This window comes from Vicugna pacos, chromosome 13 (genome assembly GCF_048564905.1).
Source record: "Vicugna pacos chromosome 13, VicPac4, whole genome shotgun sequence".
Taxonomy (NCBI): domain Eukaryota; kingdom Metazoa; phylum Chordata; class Mammalia; order Artiodactyla; family Camelidae; genus Vicugna; species Vicugna pacos.
This window is the reverse complement of record NC_132999.1, coordinates 18,714,031-18,730,684: the sequence shown is the minus strand read 5'-3', so window position 1 is coordinate 18,730,684 and position 16,654 is coordinate 18,714,031. Positions and strand designations below refer to the sequence as shown.

The following is a 16,654-nucleotide window of genomic DNA, read 5'->3' as shown; positions in this document are numbered from 1 at the left end:
AATGAACTAAATTCTTATGAAAAAGGAATATTGTTGGCTTTGGGGATATGGGAGAGGAGGTAGAAAAGGGAAAGTAAAACAACTCATATACCCTGAACTTGAACAAAGTGAAACATGCCTTTGAAAAATTGTGATCTTCTATTCCTGGATAAGATTATTTGGAACATTATTTGGAAAATTATTGTCATTACTAGGAGAATTTGGAGTGCTTAGGTTGTCTTTGAAATTCCCTAATCATCAGTTTCAATTCATAAATCATTGACATCCATGGAAATATGGGACGGTCACTTAAACTTTTTTTTTTAACACAGATTCCACTCATTAACATTAATTCAGTAGGAATGACCCTTTAATATATTTTTCTCCTCAGATCACTTTATCCCCATTGAGAAGTATCAGTTTAGTCTTTACCCAATATTTATGGAAGGAGTGGGGAAACCGAAGATAATTAATAGTTTTACCCAAGGTAAAATTTTTTACTTTCAGTTTCTTTTTACATAGATGTGTGGTTTCCTACTTAGTCAGCAATAATGCTGCCATCTGATTACTCTTTCTGATGGAATTTTGGAAGAGTCCAGAGTCTTATGTAGATGTGTCATGGGTGACTACAGTAAGGGTATGTGGCTCCATTGTGGTAGTAAGAAGAATAATCAGGCATGGTATTGTAATCTTGTATTGGTAAGTGACATTTCAGTCTCAAATTGGGCAAAAAGTTGATGGAGACAAAATAAAAGGAAATACACAGCTAAATAGAATATTTCACCACAAAGTTGAATTGGACACATTAATTTTCTGTACAATCCATATAAATGCACCTACCCCAAACAGTATGTTTTGATTCATATTGATGAGTCTTCAAGTTTTAATCATCTTCTAAAGGAAATTTTCTTTCTAAAGATAAAACTGGAGATGTAGTCATAGAAATAAGTTGCCAGGTGTCATATTTCTCATTCATCTTACTGAACATTTTGATTTTGCTATTAACTTTTCAAATCCAAGCAACCCAATAATGAAGTTTCAAGAGAGAAACATTTTACATGATTTTAGAAGGAAAATAATTATGAAATCTAAGCACTTGGGATTGGACAGTAAACATCAGTTTCTACCCTAGTGGAGCTTAAACTCCAGTCCCCTAGTAGGAGTGACAGGCAGTAAACACATCAGATAGAAACAAGTGCAGGAAGCAAAATAAAAGGAAGATGAAGGGGGGATAGAGTTGAAGTGTGGGACTTTAGTTAGGCTGGCCAGTAATGCCCTTTTTCTCTACAAAGGTTGTATTTTGAGCAAAGTCCTGCAGGGACAAAGGAAAAGAGCATTTTGGGCAAAGGCCCTGAAGAGTGAGCGTGGGTGGTGATTCAGGAAATAGCAAGGAGGTCAGTGTGTCTGGAGTGAACAAGACAGAGGTTGGCGGGTGTTGTAGGTTGCCTTCTCCAGAAGCAAATGCTGAAAGAGAGTCATAACAGTGTTCACTGGTACTTTGCTAAGTTATAATAAGCATAATTCCGAATAAAATAATTATTTTAGTGATGTAATCATAACTATTATTTTCCTTCTCTGTTTTTATATCTTTAAAGGTAACTCAGGTTTATGGTAAAATCAGAAAAAGTCTTATTATAATTTTTGATGCAGGAAGGTGTTTTATTTCCTCAAGCTTCTGAGTTGTGCGAATTGTTTTTCTTTTTTAGGTGACGAAAAACACCAGAATGATGCAGGTCTATATGTAATTGTGCCAATAATTATTTCCTCTTCCATCTTGTTGCTTGGAACATTGTTAATATCACACCAAAGGTATTGTACTGGATGTTAAAAGTCTTGAGCAGATTTAAACTTTGATTTAAAATCCCAATCAGGAACACTAAAGTAATTCTAAATATTTTTTATGTACATTCAGTGTACAATAAGATGGCATAAGAAGAAAGGCCTTATTTCAGGAAGCAACATTGTGTTTTGCTAGTACAACATAAGCCTCAGGGAAGAAATTAGTTTTTTTTTAATGTATATACATGCAGGAAGTGACAAGCTTATAACAGGAAATCCTAGGCAATATGTCGTTAGAGGTGGCAAGAGTGGCTTTCAGAGTTGTACGGTTAAGGTTGAAGACTTTTTGTGGTGAAGATGTATCTGGAGCAGTCAGTTCACGTATGATCAGTAGGCACTCTGCTTTTTAAACGTCAGCACTGTGTGACTGGTTTGGCAAATGACCTTGAATTGCTTGGTTGGTTCTTTGGGTGCCCCATCATTCCAGACCACTGAAGTTATTTCACACTTGCCAAATCTCTACAGAAACTTTTGACTTCAAGCAATAAAGAGAGAAAAGAGATTTTTAGAATCTGAATTTCTCTCTCAGTCAGGTGAGCTGATGGGGCCATACCCAGTGGAATTGTTTCTGAAACTCACTTGATGGCCATTTCTAATATTTAATTTCTTCTGAGAAAAACCTATGCAAAATCTTTAGCACAGTGCCTGGCACACAGTTTTCAATAAGTGTTGGTTATTTTTATTATTATAGTGATCATTAACTTTGGTCTAGATGGAAAGTTGGTGGAAATCTTCATGGGATTGCATGTGGAAGTGAATCTGCTCCCACTGAGGCATTCTAGTCTGGTAGATTAATTTCTAGTTTGTGCATTCATTGACTGTTAACACTGTCAATGTGAATGATTTTCTCTAAATTGGTATCTTATTTCTCCTTTGTAGGATGAAAAAGCTGTTTTGGGAAGATGTTCCAAACCCCAAGAACTGTTCCTGGGCACAAGGACTTAATTTTCAGAAGGTCCATTTTTCAATTTTTTTTTAACCCAAAATAGATAAGATTGCATTTTAGATGCTACATGCCCTTTGGAGCTTCAAACATTTTTAAGGTTTAAAATATTTTAAGGATAAGATTTGGGTCTTACTTTATTCAATCTATTTTAATGAGTCTGTTTAATCTGTTATATATTTTCAAGAATAGCAAGATGCAGGGATTTGAGACCAGGAAGAAACAAAATTCAATAAGTAGTTTATCATACTAGTTAACAACATACATATATATATTTATTCTATGTCACAGTATATAATAAAATAAATATTAGAATATTAGGGTCAAATCTGATGGACAACAAATATTTGTATATACTCCTTTGGTATAAATTTTCCTTAGGAAAAGACTGGAATCAATATTTTTAATCCTTATAATCATCTCCATGATTAGTTTAATCAATTAAAAACTATATAAGTAATTCTTTAGTCAAACACTGCAATCTGAAAAATACAAGTATTATAATAAAGCTTAGATTTTATGAAGATAATTCCTTTCAAGCTACTTTATCAAACAATTAGTCAACTCTAGTAAAATAATTACTTAATAGAAGTACTTATGTCTATGATATAATTTCTCAGAAAACTCTAGAGTTTAGCAAATGTGTTATTAATTCTCATTAATTTCCCTTGAAACAAGGTTGGTTTTCCACTATAAAATTGGGAAAATAGAATTCAGTTTTCATGTCAGAATATCTACACAATGTTTTAAACAATAATCTTACAGAGGTTATGATGCATCCTCAACGATTGTATCATTAGTCACTGTTGCGGGTCTTCAGTGGTTTCCTTTTAGCTACACGATGAAGTCCAGTCCCTTTGAGCCTGTATTCAGTGACTTCTCCCCACAATCTGTTACCACCCTGTAGGTCCCATTCTTTCTGTCCCTGGGCCTTGGTCGTGCCTACACTATTCCCGTCCCCTCTACAGAGCCCTCCTCATCAAAGAAAACCTTGCTCTAGGCTCTTCTTTCCCCAAGCCTTCCATGAGCAAATGTAGTTCAGAAGAACTCCCCCCTCCAAGTTCCTGGAGCACTTTATTGTGCAGAGTGCTCTCAGTTCAAGGGCTGTATTTCACCCATCACAAATATTGCTGAACTCCTCCTGCAAGTCCTAAAGTCAGGATTCATGAAAGAGTTGCTGATATTTCATAATAATGTCCATTTATTTATGTGCAAATCACTGAGGTACATGTTTTTAGATTCCTTAAGACTTTGGCTTCAATTCTCCATATCTCAGTTTCCTCCCCTTGTAAAATGAGGTTTAATAGAGCTTTCCTCATTGCATTGTTCTCAGGATTAAAGAAGATGGTACTTGTAACATGGTGAAGCCTCAGTAAATACTAGCTACCATTATTTTACATGTTTACATGTTTTATGTTACTATTCTTCCAGTGACCCTGTAAGATAAGTATTATTATCTCCATTTTATAGAAAAAAACCCCAAAGCTTATAGCGGTTAGGTCACTTGTTTAGCTTACCAATTTGTCTGACTTTGGAGCCTGTTCTGTTAGTAACTGTTCTTGCTAATAGTGGCTTTCAAAAATTATTTTTTGACCATGAAGCACAGTGAGAAATAGACTTTGCCTTGCAACGTGGTAAATGCAATTGTAGATAATATGCAAAACTGCCACAAAAGATGCTTAAAACAGTTTTACGATTTGCAGCGCCCTCTGTTTTCAGAATTTTATTTCATTAAAAAATACTGGTTATAGCCCTCTAAATTGATTTCAGGTAATAATGGATATGATTTGCAGTTAGGGAAACACTGCTCTGCCGCTTACCGATGAATGAATGAGTAAACAAATATCTGCTATTGTGGGCAAAACGATGCAAACAATTATAATTTTATATATATGTATATATATAAATATTTATTGAAGTATAGTCCGTTCATATATGACTGAAGCATTATACTGTACACCAGAAACTGTAATCTTTTAGCAGAAGAAATCCTGCCTTATCTTCAGACCAGGTAGCAGTGTAGTTTTACATGTGACCATTCCCTTTCTAGAAACTTCTTGCCTAAATCTAACCAGCACCACACCCGTATACTTCTCAACTATGCCATTACGCACCATAAGCCAGAGTCTCCTTTCATTAAAACAGAACTGATGATTTTTTAATTAGTCAAATGTTTATTCCTTATTTCTCTTCTATGATTAATTCTTACAGTAACATTTACTATAGTGATAGCGATATTTCAGCCACATGTATTTACTTGTCATGCATTCGTTCAACAAGCACATAATGAGTACTTATATGTAAGTCCTAGGATGTTGCTAGGCTCTGGAAAGACAAATTTTTAAGAGATTCTCCTTACCATCTAGGTAATAATAGACAGTGAGGCCATAGAGGGGTGACTGGGTTAAAAGCAGAATAGAAATAATTTGTCTTCATTTCTGTCTCCAAAATGGTTTACTCATTAAAAAAAAATTCAATTATTAACTCATTCCATTCATTCATTCAAGGGCTGTCATTGACTAGCTATCCTATGCCAGTCACCATGCTAGCTAGTAGCCTCTGGGGTTAAAATGGTCAGAAAAACAGAAACTCCTTGAGTGTACAGTTTAGTGGGGGAGATAAGCATTCATCAATTTATAACTGAAATAACAAATAATATTAAAATACTAATCATGCTAAACTACGTGTTGTGAAAGAAGGAGACCCAGTGTGCTGAGCTCAGTTGTGGGGTGGGGGCGAATGGGTGAAGACAGGACAGTGACAGCTGACAGTGGAGCTAAGATGGGGAAGGTGAGCAGTCGTTGCCGAAGTGCTGTGGTGGAGGGGTGGAGCCCAGGCAAGGCCCCCTGCAAGTACAAAGCCCTGGTAGGAAGGCCCGTAGCACATCCACAAACTGAAAACAGGGAGATTAAAAGACAAAGAGTAAGGAGATTATTTTTCTTAAATATTAGGAGTTTTCTTCTTTTTAATATCACAGTTGCTTTGTCAAAAAAAATCTAAGTACCTATCCAAATAAAATTTTAAAACCTTTGCTGTGTAGGTATATATTAATGCAGGGGATAACCATCTTAGTGTCTCTTTAAGAGAAGCTAAGAATGTTAAACTCTGAAATCTCCCCTATGAACCACTGTGGAAATGGTGTGTACGAGTCACCAGGACAGGGAAAAGACCAAGCCCACCTCAGCAAAAGGCAGGTTGAACCTGCACCAAATGGATTTCCCTTTTCCAGAAAATGCCGGACACAAAGGAACCACTTGGTGGATGCAGGTTGAGTCAGTGACTGTAGGATGCATGCTTCCCCGCTGCCTCTCGTAGCTCCCTGCAGAGGGGCATGGGCCCCAGCAGGTCATCTGACAGATACAGCAGACGGAAGCATCTCCACATTTTTCCATGTTCTGGTAAACTAAAGGATTGTGAAGACTTTAAGAGAAGGATGTGAATGTCTTTATTCCTAAGACTGACTTTTTTTTTACCTTTGCAAATATTCAACTTTATGATCTTGTTAGATATTCTTTAAGCATAACTAGTTCTCAAGATGCTTAGTTTATTACCAAAGCTTAACAGGTACACTATTAGGAATAAATCACTTTTTGGAATATAGCAGAAATAGTTGAAGAGTAAAGAAGAATATAATTTCAGAGGTTTTACTAATGATAAAAATCTAATCTTCTAAAATTCAGTAACTTCTTAATATCTAACTTTAATCCTCCAAATAACTAAAATATACTTTTTTAGGGAAAAATAATATAGTATAATTCACATTATATTTCTAAAGCGCACAAGGCAAATGTATCTACTCCATACTTTCATATTCATATTATTTTATTTAATTCTCTCATAAGTTGAAAAGCCTTATATTTTTCGATGATAAAACTGAGTTTCAGAGTGGTTCACAGCTTGTCTTGACCATCCAGCCTATAGGTGTAAAAACCTTGGTTAAACTCAGGTCCATCAGATTCACGTTGATACCCTTGCCATCAATTCCATATTAACAGTGTATTGCTTAATGTATTTAATGCCACTAAATTGTACACTTAAAAATAGTTGAAATGGTAAATTTTATGTTATGTATATTTTAACACAAAAAAATTGGTGAAGGGTCTGAATAGACGTTTCTGCAAAGAAGACGTACAAATGGCCAATAAGCCCAGATGAGTATATGCTCCACGTCATTAACAATTAGCAAAATGCAAACCCAAAACACAAGACAGCACTTTACACCAGTTAGGATGGCAGATAATAAGGGCTGGTGAAAATGTGGGGAAATTGGAACTCGCATACACTACTGATGGGAATGTTAACGATGGTGCAGCCCTTTTGGAAAATAGTCTGATCATTCTCCAACAGTTAGGCATAGAATTATCATATGACACAACAGTTCCCCCGCCCGGTGTCTATCCAATACATATCCACACAGAACCTTGTACATGAAGGTTCACAGAGGCAGTGTTCATTAGTGTCAAAACACGGAAACAACCCAAATAGCCATCAAATGATGAATGGATAAGCAAAATGTGGCATTTTCAATTCTAAAACAAAAGGAAACAAATAAACCAAAACCTCACAATGTATTGCAAAGCAAATGGACAATGAGAGCCCACTGTTCTCAAAAACAATTCAAATACAATGTTATTTAAAAGGAGATAATTTTTCGCATGAAGTATTTCCCTTAATTTGTTCTTCAGATTCAGATTATTTTGAACATTGACTTTCATGAAAATAATCTATAGCTATTATTTCTAGACATCCAACCTGATTTCTAAAATGTTCCCTAAAATTAATTTTTTTACTTTTTAAGCTATCATTCTCATTCCCTTTAGTTTATTGTAAATGTAAATCCATACTAAACCTGTAAATACGCAAAGCAAAGGTGATAAAAGGCAGTATTTTGAGATATTTCCAAAAAAAGCAAAAGAAAACATTTGTTTAAAACTACGATATGTCAGAATAGGATGATACCATTGTGATTAAAATTAATTCTTTCATGTAATTTCCCCTTGATTTTCTTCCTTTTGTAAATTCACTTCCCTTTACCCCTTAAAATTATTTTTAAGGCAATATAAACACATAAAATGGAATAATATAAGAACACCTATGTACTAACACAGTATCTTAAAATTTTCTATTTGCCTCATATATTTTAATTAATAAAAATTACAGATAAAGTTGTCCTGCGTATTGCTGTTACTAGTTTTGGTCTCTCCTCCTCTTCCTCAGGGCCCCCACCTTCAGGAATAAAGTACATAGTCGTCTAGTTTGTACTTTTATACTTTCCTACACCTGCATGTATGTAGCTATGACCAATGAACCGTAATACACTTGGTTATTGTTAATGTTAATATATCATATTCAAAAATTGTGTTTTCTCAGCATTGTTTTTGAGGTAGCTCCAGGTTGATACAGCTCATTTAATCACTTGGATTGGCCCATGGCATTCCATCCTATGACTATCTACCATGATTCATATATCCATTCCCCTACTGATGTATTTAAGGTGTTTGAAAACTCCTTTCTATTTATTACCAGCAATGCTACAGGAAACATGGTTGTATATGTCTCTCTGTTCTCTAGGGATATATGCCTTGATCTGTCTCATTATTTAAAAAATCATTTGCATTACTCAGTGACCAGTGTGTACGGTTTAATAGTGAAACAGTATGGAAGAACAGTTATTGGAAAGGGCAGCCTCCCCCTCCCCTCTGTACCCACTGGCTTGCTCTCCAATTGCCATTACTTTGAACTGGTTTGCTTTTAATTTTTCTGACAGGTCACTTTCATATTTCTAAAAATAATATGCTATGCCACTACAAAATGTGACATTGTTTACTAATTTCTGGCTATTACTCATCCACGTACTTTTTCTCCCCTTCGTTCCCCATGCTCCTACCACATACTCATTCTTCAATTCCTTCGGTAATCTCTCCACAATCTTAGAAGAATCTTAAACTCCATTTCTTGTTCCATGAAATAGTGACTGTTTCTTGGGGCTCTTCTTCCCCTTGTTTTTTAAAATAAAATAAAGACATCAACACTCCTACCATCCCCTCCATTTCCATCCTCTGTCAACTATAACTTCACACTGTTCGTTAAGTCAGGGTTGATAATATGCTATAATTTGCCTATGGGTTCATTTAAAAAAATTAAAAACCCAGTGAACTGCATTTACATTTATGGGTATGTAAATGTTATTCCTTGCAGAACCAAGCAATGTAAAGTGATTACACCTCCTGGTGGTTCTAATGTTACAGGGGAATATTTTTTAAAAAGATACTAGAAGCATGTCACCTGTTGATCTAAACTATGCCAAATTTTAGTTGGCTCCATTTTTAGTTTTTATGTTTTGCTTGGTGTTAGTTTTTGTTTTGCTTTTTTCTAACTGCTTCTTTAGGAAAAAAAATTTTAACCTTCAGTGTGCAGCTCACTGGAGACCTGTTCCCAGGACTCTCTGTCCAGGAAACCCTCTGTTCTACTGCATTCTGGGTTAGGTCTTCTTCTAAAATTGCTGAAAGTCATCACTATGAATTTTCCCTTAACTAGTGTCTAGTGAATACTGTTTTCTAGATTTTTTTTCTTCTTCTTTCTTGATTAACTGCACTCTTATGTGACCTGTTAGGAAGTGCTGTGTGATAAATCAGAGCCTCTGCATGCCTGAAATTCTTTTTATTGTGTCTTCCTTGATTGAAAGTTTGGTGGAATATCAATTTCTAGGCTGAACAGGACTTTCCAGTAAAACTTTGAAACAATTCCGGCCTTGTCATCTGGCATCCATTGTCGCTTCTGAGAAGTCAGGTACCATTCTGATTTTTACTCCTTATTGGTTAGTTGTAGCTGTCTCGTTTCTAAAATATTCTCCCCATTTTTGATGCTCTAAAATTTTAGTGATAGATCCAAGGAGATCCTTTTTCATTTAAGTTGGCCCTCATTTGAAGACACTCTCAATTCCATGTTTCCTGTTAATAATAAGAAATTATATTATTTCTTTGATAATTTCCTCTCCTCTTGTTTCTTTGGTGCTCTTTCTAAAATCTGTGTCTGATGAAGGTTAGACCCTTTGCACAGATCTTCCATATTTCTTATCTCTTCTCTAATATGTTCTGTTTCTTTGTCTTTTTGTTTTACATTTGAGACCTTGCTATACCCTGTTCTTTCAGTGCTTCTGTTGAACTTTTATTTGCTACTACATTTAGTTTTTTTAATTGAAGTATAGTCAGTTTACAGTGTTGTGTCAATTCCTGGTGTAAAGCACAATGCTTGTCATATATGAACACAAATATATTCATTTTCATATTCTTTTTCACCATAAGTTACTACAAGATATTGAATATAGTTTTCTGTACTATACAGTATAAACTTGTTGTTTATCTATTTTATATATGTTACTATGTTTAATATATACATATATACTACATTTGTGAATTTCCAAGTATTCTTTTTTAGAATATTCTGCTCTGGTTTTACATGTGCAATATTTTCTTAAACCTTACTAGAAATACCAATTAGAGGACCATTGCTTGTTTTAAAAATTCCCTTTTCTTCTATTCCCTGAGTTCTCTACTTCTGCTAGGATCATGTTTTCCTCCTGTTTATCTTGGCCTTTCTTTTTTTAATCTCACTTTCCCCCAATATCGGATAATCCTTTGTTTTTCTTTCATGTTTAAGAATGAAACAGTAGACAGGCTGACTCGGAGCCCAGTGCATGTAGGCAGGGATCGTTGCTCTGGATGGGTAGAGGGGGCTCTGGCTAGATAAGGAAGGATATACTCATAGACAGACACCAGTACCCCACCAATGCTAGATTTCTCCCCAGAGATTTCCTTCCTTTTGAGAACAAAACCTGAGTTAGGGTGTGGAGAGTAGTTCTAATACGAAGGGTCTTCTGTGTGCAGCAGAGGGTAGAAGAGCGCATGCCGTGGCGGAGTTCCGGGCGTTCATCCTGAGGTCTCACGTCTTCCTGGGTTTTTACCGGCCGTTCTTCACGCCCCGTCTCCGGTGTGCGCAGCGGGACAGGCTGTCTTTCTCTCCGGCTCCAGCTCACTCTGGAGATGCTCTGGTCTGCAGCTCCCTTTGCTCATTCCATTTGTTTTCTGTCTTTTAGAAATGAATTTAAAATCTCATCCCCTGTTAACCTTCTTTGTTTATCTCCTGGGTTGTGGTATATATTTGATTTATTCATGTGCTTTCATTCTGACAGTCTCTACAAAGACGAGAGAGAAGCCTTTATGCTCTGTCTGCCATCCTGAACCGGAACACTCCTCTCTACCATTTCTCTTGATACTTTAAAAATCAGAATCTTTAAAAACATACTTAATAGGATAAAAGTAAAACTTCTAAACAAAGGTTGAATTCTTGTAGGAAGATGTATTGCAGTGACTCAATAGCTTTGCTTTTCTTCTGATTCAAATTTCAGTGTTCAAATGACCGTAGCCAATTTGGTGGGGGTTTTTTTAAACCTTTTTATTCAGCATTTTTGCCTAATCTATTATTTTCTTCTTCTAAATCCTAACCATCTATAGTGGGGTGGGGGTGGGGGTCTAACCTGCTCCTCCTTTGTCTATATTTATGTCAGTTTCCACAAGCACATCCTCCACTCAACAACCTGCTTTAGGAGTGTTAAATCTGGAACCAAATGGATTTTTTCTTATGATTCAAAGCCTATCCTGGGTTCCTCAGCCTGCTCTAGTTCTCCAGGGAAGCTCATCAGCCCACAAACTCCCAGAATACCATCTTCACGGATCTGAGGCAGAGCGTTCCTGAAACTGCTACAGTAGCCTCGCAGTATATTGGAAGAGCTGGTGCAGCTTCGAGTCAGGAGGTCTATTGAGAAGTGCACATGGCTGGGCTTAGAAGTGTATATTCTACTCCCCTAAATAAGGCTTCAGTTTTCTCTATTTTCTTGTTCTTCTTAATGTCTATATATGTGCCCTTGGGTTATTAGGGACCAGAAGAGAAGATGGATTAATCAGCTCAAATCTATCACAAGAAGGAGAAAAAGCAAAACAAAGAACATGTTCTCCTGCCTGCTTGTGTTAGAAATATCTTTTCACCTTCCACTGTGTTATAGAAAGATTATTGGCCTAGAAAAAAGTCAGAGTCCTCCTCTGCTATAATTAGCAGTACAACTTTAAGCCTCAGTTGCTTTGTCTATAAAAAGGGGAGAGGCGTGGACCAGATGATTTCTTAGATTTTTTTCTAGATTAAAAAATAATTGCCATAATGATTCTGTGATTCTGTTCTTCACTGTTTCAGCTCTTCTTTCTTTTGATTTTTAGATTTTTGTTTTCAGAGTTCTACGCTTTTACACTTTCTTGCTCCAAACTCTGTAATATTGCTGTTGTTCCTCCACTTCCTTTTTACTTTTCCAGCTGTTTGTTCTCTCCTTCTACTTATTCTGTTATTTCTCTGTAGTTTTTCCTTTTCTAAGATATTTAAGACTGTCTGTACAGTGTGATATTAAGGCATGCATTACGAAAATGGAAGAGGCAACCTTAGTTCAAAATTTCCTCTTTTCCCTAAAAGATGCACTTACTGTAGTGTAACACAAGAATTTATAATCCAGAACCCATGCCTGACAGAACTTGTTTTTGAAATCTTTTATCTTTTGCTTTCTGAGTGATTTTTGTTTTCATTTCTCATTTTGTTTTATTTTTATCTAAACAGAGAACGGATATTCTTTGAAGCCTAAGCATGGTCACTACGATGAACCCAATGTACCAACTTCCCAACATCCTGTAGCATATTAGAAGAGTTTTACATTTTGAAGAAGGGGAGACAATCTAAAAAACATTTGGTTGAACTGTTGAGAACTAAAATATGGTGGATTATGTTGATTTAGAACTTATAGTAGATGGTTAAATTTGGGATCAAGCTATAGGTCTTAGTCCAATTCAGTCTTTATGTATGATTACTTTTTGGGTCATCTAAACTTTACAAAGTCATATTTATGATATCTGACTTTTTAGATTTGTCATTTGGTCATAAAACATTAAAAAATTGACTACCGCTCTTACCACATATCTGTTAGATATCATCAAATATACAGTAGACATGCTGTCATCAGGTGAAAATGGCAACTTCTGACACGTAGCTTTGCAAATACAATGGCTCTGAATATAGAATGCAGTAAAAGTATTAAATTTTATGTCCAAATTTTTTCAATTTATATTCTATAGATCAGCCTGTAAACTGACCCATTTGGGTGTTCTTTTGAATGTCTTGTGGCTTTTATGTATATCTAACCTTAGTCAATATGGGAATTTTCATTTTCAGCAGCCTTGAAAATGGCTTAAGTCCTAACTTCCATTTCAGCTCAGAGAAAGCCAGAAGTTACCATTTGTGCTGGTCAAAGGCCAGTAGAAGTTACAGTTCATATCAGGATGACCTGGTCAGAGTGGCCAGATCAGAAAACACACCAGCCTCCAATTCAGCCTCCTTGTGAAATTCTTGACTAAATGTAATTTATTTACACTGAACCACCCAAAGCTTCTGGCAGGCAGGGAAGTGGGCAGTGATGCAAAAAGGGAGACTGTCTGGAGCTTTTAGAAATTGTTCATGGCAAACTCAGGGCTTTTCTCCCTGAAAAAAAAGGCCACCTGCTATTTCTCTGAAGTTGCCTTGTGTGCTGTGTTGCTCACATTCAAAATAAACCAAAGCCTCTATCTGACGAACCCAAATAATATTAAAATTTAGGCTACACATGGGTTACGTACATTTAGATTTCATTCCTAGTTTGATTTTTAATGTTAAAAAAGACCCTAAAGATCAGAAAGAATGTGTCCTTTTCCCCCTTTGTTGACTTGTAATAGATGTCATTGGAATGTGAAATCTAAGTGTGAAAATATGAAAGGCTATTCTTTAATTCTTGCCAGCTGAATACATATTTAATATACTCCCAGACTGTTCTAAAATCTTGAAAAATTAGATATATATAATGATTTAAATGATTTTTTAATTAACATACTTTTTGTGACCCACTGATAAAATATACTTTAATACTAGATGGACATGTGATTTCTTTTTCATTATTAGTGAAATTTCATCAGTTGTATTTGAGGACATGTAAATTATTTAGTGTCAATAATTAATTGCCAACTATGAAGTTTGAGAGGGCATGAAATATGCCAGACATGTCATTGGAAGAACATTTGTGAGTTTGGCTGCATGCCGTGGGCTGTTTATGTGTATTTTTTGTTTTCATGTTGATACCATGCAATTCCTTTATTTGGAGGGCTTAATTTCTTAGTTTCATTTAAACTGTAAGAAATTCAATACATTTATGGTAAAAAAAAAACACCTTAAGAAAACAAAATAAGCAAGAAAATATTTTCAGGAAATTATAAATCTAATTATAGGTTTCTGTCAGAAAGAATATGGGCACAGGAATAGTTTTCTCTCAAGTGTTATGTTTGTAGGATAACAGAAAAGCTTGTGTTAATACAGGATCTGTCATTATGCAGCATTTTAACATCTGTATGTCTATTCCATTATTATATTTAGTGTCTGTTATATTTATTCCTTTATGGTTATAATCACCACTATATTTCATTTAAAAGTTCAAAACTATATTAAATGAATTGTGTTTTTATATGGAATATATTTGCCTTTATGAAGAATAGTTGGTTATATTGTTGTTTCAGGCAATAAATCTGAATTCAATTCTATTAGTTTAAGAATTGTAAAATTCAGAAGTTTAATTAATGTAAAATACACAAATGGAACACATTTTCTGTAGCACTTCATTTTAGTTGTGTTAATTTTTCAATGTGATGTGTCCACAGTATTCTTTATTTTGCATTTATTTTTTCAATATGTTTACATTGTATGAGCTGAGCTTTTTGCACAGATTTTTGCTTTGTAGCTGCTTGGCAGGATTTTTTGTTGTGATGTAACCACTGTTCTCATAAAAATTATGATGTGCATTTGTTTTGTGTCTTTGTCTTCATTCCACATGTCCTATAGTTTGTATTTTTATATGGAGTTATTTATAAGGAATAGTAATTTAAAAGTCTGATCATCTCACTCCCCTTCATTGTTTTAAAAAAACAGGTATTCTTAGTTGGTATTTTCCGATAGTCTTAAACAGCTTCTCAGTCTGATGTAAGGCAGGTAAGTTCTTAACAGTCAGTCACATATAGCTTACTTCCTGTTATATTTTATGTCATGGAGTAGCTATTTTAACTATCTCTGGACAAGTTGTTTTGCTCACTCAATTTTATATCAATTTACTCTTTTAATTTGAGATCTAAATTTTCAGTTTGTAGAAATGTAATTTGCTATAAAATATTAGGAATTCTCCTGAAGATGGCACTTTCTGATTACAATAACCAATCTTTACTGAGAGCTAAGCACTTTCAGACACTGTCCAATTTATTCCTTGCCACAACACCATGCAGTAAATATTGAACACAATTTTACAGATGAAGAAACTGAAGGGCAAAGAGGTGAATTTACTTGTCCCTGGTCATAAAAATAGAAGGACTCAAACTTAAATCTAGCTCGTCCCACTTGTAAACACTGTTTACCCTGCCTCTCCCTTATGATTTTTGGTCTGTTTCAGTCCAAAGCCAGTTAATTTGTGGTTGACGTATGTCCATTGGTAATAACCTTTCACACTTCCATTTCTTCAATGATGTCATCATGAAGCCAAAAAAAAAAACATTTAATGCTATTGAGCGTTAAAATGTGTCTTTTCTTTTAGCCAGAAACATTTGAGCATCTTTTTATCAAGCATACAGAATCAGTGACATTGGGTCCTCTTCTTTTGGAGCCTGAAACCATCTCAGAAGATATCAGTGTGGATACATCATGGAAAAGCAAAGATGGGATGGTGCCAGCAACCACAGTCTCTCTACTCTTGACGACTCGGGACCTCGAGAGGGGTTCTCTCTGTGTCAGCGACCAGCGCGGCGGCGCTCACCTGTCCGAGTCCGCGAGCGCGGAGATAACCTGGGAGGACGGCAGCGGGGGACAGCCGTCGGTGAAATACGCCACCGTGCTCAGCAACCCCAAGTCCAGTGAGACGGAGGAGGAGCAAGGGCTCGTAAGTAGCTCAGTCAGCAAGTGCCTTCCTAGCAACGACTCTCTGCCGAAGGATGCGTTCTCTAATAGTTCATGGGAGGCATTTTTTATATTATCAGATCAGCATCCCAGTGTAATCTCACCACACCTTCCGTTCTCAGAGGGACTGAACGAACTTCTGAAACTCGAGGGAAATTTCCCTGAGGAAAATAATGACGAAAGATCTGTCTACTACTTAGGGGTCACCTCAGTCAAAAAGAGACAGAGTGGTGTGTTTTTGACGGATGAGTCGAGAGGGTTGTACCCATTCCCAGCCCACTGTTTATTCACGGACGTCAGGATCCTCCAGGACAGTTGCTCACACCTTGTAGAAAATAACTTCAGCTTAGGAACTTCTGGTCAGAAGACTTTTGTGTCTTACATGCCTCAATTCCAGACTTGTTCCACTCAGACTCAGAAAATAATGGAAAACAAGATGTGTGACCTAACTGTCTAATTTCATTCCAGAAACATCTCAGATTTGTGATAATATATTCCACTACAGTGTTGGATAGGGGGCAGAAAAGGAAACAGTCAAATTTGAGAATGATTGTTCCAAAAGTAATGGTATCTGTGTGGCTTCACTCAGTGAAGTAAACAAAAAAATGTGAGAAAGCCTTGAAGAGTCTAGTAATGTAGACCAACTCTTCTAATGATTCTGTGAACAGCTACAGGGGGAAGGTCTCCCATGGCTTGCGTCACGCTCCAGGTAAGCCCAGCAGTGCTATCTTTTTGAACGTTAAACCCGTGGAAGAGAGCTCATCATCTGAATTACACCCACATCTGAAAGAAGACTTCAAACTAACACTTGTGAAATAAATACACCTGTATTTCCAAGGG

General features: G+C 36.0%; 1 protein-coding gene across 5 annotated transcripts in view; it reads left to right on the top strand.

The window, feature by feature from the left end:
* LEPR (leptin receptor) overlaps positions 1-16,654 on the top strand; it is an 83,021-nt gene extending 66,367 nt beyond the window's left edge. For 4 of the 5 annotated variants that reach the window (XM_072974274.1, XM_072974273.1, XM_072974275.1 and 1 more), the window contains 4 exons: positions 371-466; positions 1,686-1,788; positions 2,698-2,773; positions 15,456-16,654. In XM_072974274.1, the coding sequence (XP_072830375.1) occupies positions 371-466; positions 1,686-1,788; positions 2,698-2,773; positions 15,456-16,271 (1,091 nt within the window). In that variant the 3' untranslated portion in view covers positions 16,272-16,654. Of the gene's footprint in view, positions 1-370; positions 467-1,685; positions 1,789-2,697; positions 2,774-12,418; positions 14,679-15,455 lie in introns of those variants that run through there. The other variant, XM_072974277.1, reaches the window with a different exon arrangement.